Source organism: Oreochromis aureus, linkage group 3 (genome assembly GCF_013358895.1).
Source record: "Oreochromis aureus strain Israel breed Guangdong linkage group 3, ZZ_aureus, whole genome shotgun sequence".
Classification (NCBI taxonomy): domain Eukaryota; kingdom Metazoa; phylum Chordata; class Actinopteri; order Cichliformes; family Cichlidae; genus Oreochromis; species Oreochromis aureus.
In genome coordinates this window covers 81233869-81244366 of record NC_052944.1, presented here as the reverse complement: position 1 = coordinate 81244366, position 10498 = coordinate 81233869, and the positions used below count along the sequence as shown (strand labels likewise).

The 10498-nt window shown below is 42.8% G+C and overlaps 1 protein-coding gene across 1 annotated transcript; it reads right to left on the bottom strand.

Moving 5' to 3' along the window:
• Nucleotides 1-1314: 1314 nt before the first annotated feature.
• Nucleotides 1315-5671, bottom strand: LOC116312121 (V-set domain containing T-cell activation inhibitor 1-like). Its single transcript, XM_039602473.1, has 4 exons — nucleotides 5451-5671; nucleotides 3826-4161; nucleotides 2150-2482; nucleotides 1315-1403 (listed from the first exon to the last, which is right to left on the bottom strand). Exons 1-4 carry the CDS (start codon nucleotides 5512-5514, stop codon nucleotides 1315-1317), a joined length of 822 nt encoding a protein of 273 aa, XP_039458407.1. The 5' UTR covers nucleotides 5515-5671.
• Between the last annotated feature and the right edge of the window lie 4827 nt (nucleotides 5672-10498).

Here is a 10498-nt window from a genome sequence, read left to right as displayed (position 1 = left end):
GTCGGACTCAGCGGACATTTCAGAGGAGGTACGAGAGGAGCTGAACAGGCTCTACCGCATAATGGATCGTATCATCGGATGCGCGGATCCAAGAGTGGTTTCCACGGGATTGGCGGCCGTGGATGCCATTTTGTTGCGGGAGCCACGGTTGCGGCAGCTGCCCCACCTAATCGAGGCGTTTTACTCCCTGGGCCCCCTTAAGGAGGAGCTTCGTGCCCGTGCGCTTGCCCAGAGGGTCCTGAACGCCGCCTCATCACCCACAACTCCGCCCCGTAAACGGATGCCGTCGCCACTGCCTCGTGAGACAGAGGCTGTGAGAGGTGGAACGCTGAGGCCCACTTCCACTCTGCCATCGTCTCACCATGCATTGGCTCCCTCGTCTCCGCCACGGTCAAGCTGCACTGACCAGCACACGGAGACGGTGGAGGCCATAGATTTTGGTGATGATGAGCGGCAGCAGGTGTTATGGGCTTATCGGGAGGAGGAGCTCCGTTGGAAGCCGTGGCTCATTCACTCCCACCTGTCGCCCTGCTTCGGACCGGCCGCTCACCCTCACCCCCTCGCAAGGACTTCTCGTCTCCGGCCACCTGTCTGGCACGGATGTGGGCAGAGGAAGAAGACCCAATCCCAACAGTTAATGCCGCCGCACTCACGGCCGCTCCCAACTGGAGATTCAGTTAGCCGGTACTGTTAAGTACTGTTAAGCTAAATGACTGTTAAGCCATCTCATGCACCTGCATCTACACCTCAGGTGGGAGTGGCTGTCGTCCGGTTTGTTCCTGCACCCAGGTTGGTCCCCAAGGTTATGCCAGTCAGTACGCAGCTGAGCTCCGCACCCATCCCAGGCACTCGGGTGGGAGTGGTTGTCGCTCTGCAGGCGCCTGTACCAGCTCATGTTTCCATTGGAGGCTCAAGAGAATCATTGCCGCCACGACAGCCTCCTGTTCAGCCTCCTGTTCAGCCCTCTGTCCAGTTAGCAGCTCAGCTCCCTGTCCAGTTAGCAGCTCATCCTGCATCTGCTGCTGGATGCCCGGGTGTGCCAACCCGGCACCCCGCAGCATCCCCGCTGCTTCATGCCACGTTAGCTGGAGGGCCCGAGGAGCCCGTCCAGCCCCACGCCTCGTCAGCTGGAGGGCTGGACGGACAGCATGTTTCATGCTGTCTGTGTCGCGTCGTCTCTGTTCCCACCCTCCATGTTTCCATGCCCAGTCTTTTGTACTGGGCATGTATTTTGTACTAATACTTTATCATAGTATTAGTTCCCCAGTTTAGCTATCAGTTTAGTGATTCTGCCTGGTTTGTACCGCCACGTCTTCAGCTGAAATAAAGGCTCGCTTTTCGTTCAAAACTCAGTTTCATGCCTTGTCCAGTGTCTGCGCCTGAGTCCTCCATACGGTCAGCCACTGCGACCATGACACAGACAGTGTATGCTCTGGCAGTAAATCTCCAAAGGTTGATTCTAACACAATCACCTTTTGGAGATTTTCTTACCTGGATGATTGAGCATGCATGAAGACCTCTGGCAGTATAGAAATACTTCAAATATACAGGGACCAAATTGTCGTTCTTTATCCACAGTTTTTTTTTCCTTTTTAACCTAATTGACTAAAAGAGTGAATAGCTATTCTATTCACTCATCACTTACCTGAGCTCTAAGCATTTGTGTTGTTCAATGATTTGTGCACAACAAAAATGGGACCTCTCTCATCCATCATGTGGACATTTTTCTGACACACTTTGAAGCTGATGGACGTTTTGTGTCTGCACTAAGTACATTTTCACCAGCTATGGCACCGGCAGGATTCACTTTCACAGACTCACAACCAGCAGCTTCACCCCTCCCCCTCCAGCTTCACCCCTCCCCTCCCCCTCCAGCTGTAGGCTTTAACATTGAGATTCCCCACACATGTTTACAGACGAGAGAGAGCAAGAGAAGAAGAGACTGATTCATAAATGTCTTTGTTTCTGCTCTAACCTTACCCAAACAATGCTGCTCTACAACTCTAGACTACCAGCCACAAAGACAACAGCTGGAGAAACATCTGTCTACCTCTGACATCCACCAGCTCATCCACACAACAAACACACATCAACAACCAGGAAGCAGCTTCACCTCTGATCACACACACACTCAACTCTACTCACTCACCTGGAGAAACCCTTAGGTAGATGCTGCTGATGAACTTCCATGAGCTTGTTTCTTCCATGAAGACAGCACACACATATCTTCCAGTGTCATCAGTGATCACATCTTTCAGAATCAAAGACACGTCTCCATCCTTCATCAGTTTGTCCCGCAGATTCACTCGGTTCTTAAAAGATGGAGGCTGGTTGGATGGATCAAAGTAACCATCCTGGTACAAAAGAACTGATTTCAGGTCATCTGTGATCCACTTTACACCAGTGATCTTCTTGTTGTTTGGAGCTCGACATGTCAGAGTGACACTCTTCTGTCTAAACTCAGCTGTGATGGTTTTCTCAACTGAAAGAGGAAACAACACAGAGCAGAGAGGTTAAAGGTCAAAGCACAATTATCATCAGAATGATTGACTTTAATTATTTTGTTTATTTCCTTTGACATTTAAGTTTTTAGTCATGTTGGATTTAATGAACCTCTGAACATCCAGCAGGTCACCAGTGACCCACTGAGGGGGAATTTTAGCCTCATGCTAAACATGCAAAGTGTCAGAAACTACAAGATGTTAGCTTCCACAGAACAACAACATGTGCTGATAATAAGTGAACATAATGTGTGAGAGAAAGCAGCCTCTCATTATAAGACACTGTGAGTCTCTGCATGCTGCCTTTATGGAGCTACAGCTGTTTGTATACACTGAACAAAAAGCTTTGTAGCTGTATACTGACTCCTGACACTACAACACATCACACTGACACACACATTACACTTCTTTGTGTCTGTCACAGCTGGATTACAGATGTTAAGGGACAAAAGCTCAGTCAATATGAAAAAAATTATTAGAGAAATATTATTAACATGCAAACAGGCTGATCATCTTTATCTCTGATATGAACACCATTTAGTTTATACCAGCTGAATTTCAAGCAGAGTGACACAGTTACAGTAAATATGACTGTGATTCTTGTAGTGCTGATGTTTATATCATAACTGACCATTAGGAAACCTTAGTCTAAACCTGATCAGATGAAGTGTGAGGCTGTGAGAAAGTCTGACTGCATTCATAGATGTGTCCTTTCAGCTGCTCTGATCCAACCTTTGGTCTCTATGAAGAGGCTTCAGGGAGATGTTTGCTACGTTGGACTGTAGGACCATCAGAAATGTGTGCAGTAACAAAACAGGCAGCACTGAAAGGAGCTCTAAGTGTTTGTGTTGTTCAATGATTTGTGTACAACAACAAAAATGGGACCTCTCTCATCCATCAGTCATCATGTGGACATTTTTCTGACACACTTTGAAGCTGATGGACGTTTTGTGTCTGCACTAAGTACGTTTTCAGCAGCTATGGCACCGGCAGGATTCACTTTCACAGACTCACAACCACCAGCTTCACCCCTCCCCTCCCCCTCCAGCTGTAGGCTTTAACATTGAGTTTCCCCACACATGTTTACAGACGAGCTAGAGAGCAAGAGAAGAAGAGACTGATTCATAAATGTCTTTGTTTCTGCTCTAACCTTACCCAAACAATGCTGCTCTACAACTCTAGACTACCAGCCACAAAGACAACAGCTGGAGAAACATCTGTCTACCTCTGACATCCACCAGCTCATCCATACAACAAACACACATCAACAACCAGGAAGCAGCTTCACCTCTGATCACACACACACTCAACTCTACTCACGCACCTGCAGGATCAACACTCAGGTCGATCATGGTGATGAGGTTCAATAAATCTGCTCCTTCTGTGAAGACACCACACATGTATGTTCCAGTGTCAATAATCGTCACATCCTTCAGAATCAAAGACACGTCTCCATCCTTCATCTGTCTGTCCTGCAGATCCACCCGGTTCTTAAAAAATGGATGCTGGTTGTCTGGATCAAAGCGACCATCCTGGTACAAAAAGATATTTTCTGGCTCCAGGTGATTTCTGCTCCACTTTACACCTGTGATGCTGATATTTGGAGCTCGACATGTCAGAGTGACGTCCTGTCCAGACTTTGCTGTAATGATCTTAGGCTCTGAAAGAGGAAACAACACAGAGCAGATAGTTTAAAGGTCAAAGTACAATTATGATCATAATGACTGACTTTAAATATTTTGTTTATTTCCTTTGACATTTGAGTTTTTAGTCATGCTGTCATGACTAAAAACTCAAATGTCATGTCATGTCTGAACATCCAGCAGGTCACCAGTGACCCACTGAGGGGGAATTTTAGCCTCATGCTAAACATGCAAAGTGTCAGAAACTACAAGATGTTAGCTTCCACAGAACAACAACATGTGCTGATAATAAGTGAACATAATGTGTGAGAGAAAGCAGCCTCTCATTATAAGACACTGTGAGTCTCTGCATGCTGCCTTTATGGAGCTACAGCTGTTTGTATACACTGAACAAAAAGCTTTGTAGCTGTATACTGACTCCTGACACTACAACACATCACACTGACACACACATTACACTTCTTTGTCTCTGTCACGGCGAGTGAGATGAGCTGTGTGGGAATTAAAGGAGGATCCAAACGCAGGCACTTGTAAAGGTGTGAGGGTGGTTTATTAAACACAACAAAAGAGATGGACAAAACGGTAAACGGAGAACTAAACTATACTGGGATAACTGAACTACTGACCCTGAACAAGAACACAAACCTGAACACGAATAACAGCGAGCAGAAAACAGATGACGGTTGGCAGCAGGGAAACAGACGGACCAGCAACCACAAAGACAGAAGACGCGACTTAAATACACACAGAGAAACACAGGGAGATTACACACAGGTGGGGAACACAGCTGGGAATAATCAACAAGACGAGACAGAGGTAAAACTGAACACACTCACATGAGACGCGGACCTTCACAATAAAACAGGAAACAAGAACACTACACCAAGACGCAGACCTGACACAGAGAGACAGACAGAAAATGACACATGGAACTAAACCCACACAAAACATGAGAACACAAATCCTAAATACCAATAAACAGAAACATGGAACTCAATAACAATAATCATCATCACCATCACCACAAAATGAGAAAATCCAAAACACCAAGATAACTGAAACACAAAGTGCCAGAGAAACATAATGAACAATCCATAATGCAAAACTAAACCAAAATATAATAAACTCAAAATACTGGGTCCAAACTGACCCAGAACCGTGACAGTCTCTGTCACAGCTGGGTTACAGATGTTAAGTGTCCACCCAGCCTCGTGTCTCCTTCACACACACAGATAAACTGAGTCCAGATGAAAATAATCCTCCTTGTTGTTATCTCAGAGAGAAACTCAGTTTAGTTCAATCTCACCTGCAGAGACGAAGACATGGACAAACAGCAAAGAGGAGCAGAGCAGTGCAGTGCCAGCAGCCATCTCTGTGTCAGTATTTGTGCTGATCCGACTCTTAGTTTGTTCTAAATGTCTGAGTCTGTCGGAGTTTTCAGTCAATAACAGAGCCTGACTGTAAATACTGAATAAATCAGATTACATTTAAATTTGAAATAAAGCTGACTTTCAGCTGCTCACTCGGACTCTGCAGTTTGTCTTGCATTTAATAACCTCGGAAACAGGGGCGGTCCTGTTTTGTGCACTGGGGGAACACTCCCTCTGCAGTGCTCCTCCCTTTCTAGGACGTGTACATCATCATCATTGAAAGAGTGTCCACTGGCCTGTAGGTGTAAATAGACTGCGGAGTCCTGGCCCTACTAATGAATGTTATTTCACACAACCTAGGAAAAATCATTAATACATAATGGGCTTGGATAGACAACATTATGGATGAAATGTGCACTATTTGGAAGCAGCCTGCCCTCTCCCCTCTCGACAACTTGCATGTGAGACTTTAACACAGTAGCAGCAGCACTCAGGTGCACCGAGGGCCCTCACGCTCACTTTTCGCGTATATGTGTGTGATAGAATTTAGGAAAAATATCGGTACAAATTATAAGTCTATATCATAATGTCTTCTGTTTTTGTGTTTGTTGTTGGGCTGTCAACGTTAACGCCTTAACGCTGTCATCACAATTAATGTGATTACATTTTTTAATGCAATCAACCCATTTGGAGCGCAGAATGGACAAACTTTGGACAAACTGCCTGAAATGCATTGACAGAGACATTTCAGGGATTTTGAGTCATTTTGCGCTCCAAATGGATTGATTACGTAAAATTTTTTAATCGTGTTAATCAGGATGACGGCATTAACGAGATGCTGCTCCAGCCAGAGAATCCCCCACCGCCCCGCCCTCTCCTCGCTGTGTTTGGCAAGAAGGTGCACCCCACAAACGGAGGCGCCTTTACTCCCCACAAATGGGCAATAGAACACCAATCGGTGCCCATCACATCCCCAAAATGAGCCAGCATGATGTATGAGCAACCTTCTTTTTTTTTTGCAGATGCCAAGATGCCGCCCCCACCATGTTGCTACCCTGGGCAACCACTGTCATCAGGGTGACGTCAGCACGATGTGATAAAAACATCGTAAAACATCAGTTTTAGTAGAGCCCTCTTGTTCTCTCCTGTAGTCTGAGTGTAGCCATTATAACAGTGAGACAGCACTGCCACCATGAGGTCAAACTGGAGCATTGCAGGTAATAATTCTCAGCCTGAACACTGTTGGAACATCAGACCTCCTCACACTTTGAACTCGTTTTTATTTGAGTTTATTCAGTGTTTCTAGTTTCACTTTGATTCTATTATTTTCTTCTCTCTGTTGTGATCCTTTGGTTTTCTTAATATTTCTGTGCCTCCCTGTCTGTGTTTGCTTCAGTGTTTCCTCTGTGTGGCTCATGGAGGAAGCTTTGATCTGTGTTTGATGTTTCACTGACTGAACAGACAGCCTTTGCTTCTGTTTGCTCGTAGAAGACTGATTACAGCAGGATTCATAACACTGACAGCAAACACACGGGCAGGAAACTCAGGCTAAACTACATCAGCAGCAACAAATGAGAACAATTTGAAGCTGTTGTGTCTCAGAAGATGCTCGTCTGTGCTTTCGTGTGCTCTCTTATTGATTTTTAATGGTTTTCTTGTTTGACTAAAACAATTCTGTCCAAAATGCTGCTGCAAGGTTTTTAACTCATTCTCATGAAACTTTCAGAGCTTCTTCTTTGGCTCCCCGTCAGCTTCAGACTTCAATTTAACATCTTGGTTCTTATCTTTATGGTCTTGTTTGTGTCATGTGTTCATTTTGTGTTTTGCTGCTGGCTTTTAAAAAAAAAATTACTATAAAGCCTAATGACTGTTCTTGGTCTTAACAAGGCAACAGAAATAAACTTTACTTACTGTAACACAGACCTGAAAGTGTTCAGCTGTGTCTAAACTAAAACCATGAGCTGATTAAATCCTGTCACAAATATTTCCTCTTCTGTATTTATATTTGCTCTTTGCTACATTTTACTCAGCCGTGGAACTTGCTAACTCTTTCCTCTCCACATGCTCCTCCATACTGGACACTGTGGCTCCAGTTAAGGTGAAACGTCCTAGAACCTGCTCACAACCCTGGCTAAATGACTCTACACGAGCCCTACGACGCACCTGTCGCCAAGTCCAGAGGAAGTGGAAGAAAGATAAGCTTCAAGTGTCCTTTGACATCCTACGTATGAGCCGTTTGAGCTAGCAGAAATCTGTTAAGATGGCTAAAGCAGCTTTTATGTCGGCTATTATTACAGCTAATAGTCATAATCCTCGTATGTTATTTAAAACCTTTAACTCAGTGGTTAATCCTCGCCCTGATGTTCTGAGAGTGGCTTCCCCAGCTCTCTGGGAACACTTTTTAATTTACTTTACAGAAAAAAATTGTTCTCTTAGAGTTCCTCTTTCTTCTGTGTTTAATCAAATTTCTGCTTCGGGATGCACCACGTCCTTCCAGCGGTTTGAGCCTGTGTCACTCTCTACCCTGAAGGGGATAATTGAGCATCTGAAAAATTCCAACTCTGTACATGACATCCTCCCATCTTGCATCATCAGGGAGGGTTTTAATGTAATTGGGCCTAGTATTCTATCCTGAATGAACTTATCATTACTTTTGGGTTGTGTCCTGACCATTTTTAAACATTCAGTAGTGCAACTTGTTCTTAAAAAAAAAGTAGCCTTGACTAAAATGACCCTGCAAACTAGAGGCCGATTTCCAAACTTCCTCTCTTGGAAAAGAGTCCTTTTGTAACTGCAGGCCTATCTAGATGCGAATAGCATCACTGATAAATTCCAGTCTGGGTTCAAATCACGCCATAGTACGGAAATGCATTGCTGAGAGTCTTCAATGTCCTCCTTTTAATCACTGATTCAGGGTGCTCAGCGGTTTTAGTTTTATTGGATGTGTCCTCAGCGTTTAATTTAGTGGACCACAATATCCTTTTAATGAGGCTAGAGAGAACAAAAACAAAACGTGTTCCCTAACACGGAGTCAGCCGGCGAGGCACGGGACCGTGACACATATATACGCCAGGTTAGGAAGATGGGAAACACCAGGGAAAACATCTTAACAGAATCTTATCAACGAGAAAAGGAAAAATAAACAACATCCACGAGATGAGACACTATCAAAATAATATAATTGATAACATAAATAAAACAAAGTAACAAACATATTTTACATACAAATATAAATACATGGTAATTTGCATAATTATGATGAAGGAACTGACCTCACAGCCCATTGTTCCTTCAGTGGGCTGGTTTCAGTCATTATGCAAATGTACTGTTTATAAGGTTTGGGGAAACCTGCAGTCAGCTGAGACTGAAGAAGTCACTTGGATGAATGACGAAACGTTTCTCCCACAAAACGCTACGTCCAGATGAACAGAATCAACTTTTGGAGAATAACAAACAAATTCTAGTACTCAAACATATCAACTTTACACAACACAGCAGTTACACATGGAGACATAACTGTGGAGACAGGAAGGGATCACAAAATATAATAACTAAAAACTACATAACCCAACCAGGAACTTAGAGTTCCATGGCTTCGAAAACCCAATGCCCAGCTCAGAGCGGCTAAAAGTAATTTCTTTTAACACTTTTTTCGTTCTGCTTCTGTATCAAAAGTCCAATTAAAATAGTCATCAGAAACATATTGTTTGTCATTTAGTTTTCTAATGTGATATATTTGACTTTACTAATGTAATGCTGCCTTCCAAATCATTATAAGAAATATTTGCGCATTCTGTATTGAAAAATACCGAATTCTTTCAGAATTTAGTTTTATCTTATCAAAAATTTATCAAACGTACTAAGAATGTAATAAAAAATCTAACCAAAAAAAGCTTAATTTACAGTTTCAAACGCAGAATAATGAAAATGTATAAATAACTATCTATTAATTCGCTTTGTCCAAGTACCAAAAAGTGTATGAAAAATTACATTCTTTTCTCACATTCTGACAGAAACATATGAAATTATTCAACATTATAAACATTATTCATAAGGACACAAAGACTTCAAAAACAATAAAGAAAATGTTTTTTTGCCTTGACGACATACATTCGTCTTCATTTCGAACAAGTATTTCTTTTCCACACAGAGAGCAGTCCCATTCTCCAGCCTCCACTTTCCTAAACTGCTCTGTATTCTTCTGGAGGCCCTGTGTGTGAAACCACCTGGAACAGCTGTCACACTGGATCTGTGGGTGTTCAAAAACACAAAAGAAAACACAACAAATTATTTCATCACTTCATTTCAGATGAATATATTGATTAATCTGCTATTAGTAGGTGTTGCATAATGTGTTCCTCAAATATTCAAAAGCAAAAACACAACAAGCAAAAACAAATTACATGAAGGCTGGGTGAATTTCCCATCTTGCCCACCTACATCAATATAAAAAATAATTTAAAAAAAAAAGCAATTATACAAAATAGACTTTCTACAATAAATCCCTCAATTATAAATATGTCTTACCCATTTGGTGATTGAAGGCCGTGGAATTGGTGGTTTTCGAGTAGAACACATGGCACAATTGTTCTCTGTCTCAACCACTATTAGAAATATCATCAAGTTACCTAGGATAGATTAATATACAAGTGCTTTCGTTCTGCTATAATAGTTGACAAACCTGAGGCTTGCAGTATTTGTATAGCAGTTGCTTCACATTGCTGTACTGTTGCCTTCATTGTTATATTATCTTTCTGGAGGTGGCTCGTATAATTGATCCTTCCATATCTTCTGAGCTGTATACTGTAGATGGGAATTGTGTGTGTGTGTGTGTGTGTGTGTGTGTGTGTGTGTGTGTGTGTGTGTGTGTGTGTGTGTGTGTGTGTGTGTGTGTGTGTGTGTGTGAGTGTGTGAAATTTTATTGTTAAAGTTTGGTTAAAGCAAAAAAAACTTGTATGTCATGTAAACTCTACCAAGTTCCTGC

Coding starts and splice junctions, on each gene's coding strand:
- LOC116312121 (XM_039602473.1), bottom strand. CDS start 5,514: ATGGCTGCTGGCACTGCACTGCTCTGCTCCTCTTTGCTGTTTGTCCAT. Junction 2,483..3,825: donor CCTGAGTGTTGATCCTGCAG/GTGCGTGAGTAG, acceptor TTCCTCTTTCAG/TTGAGAAAACCATCACAGCT. Junction 1,404..2,149: donor CTACCTAAGGGTTTCTCCAG/GTGAGTGAGTAG, acceptor TCATGGTCGCAG/TGGCTGACCGTATGGAGGAC.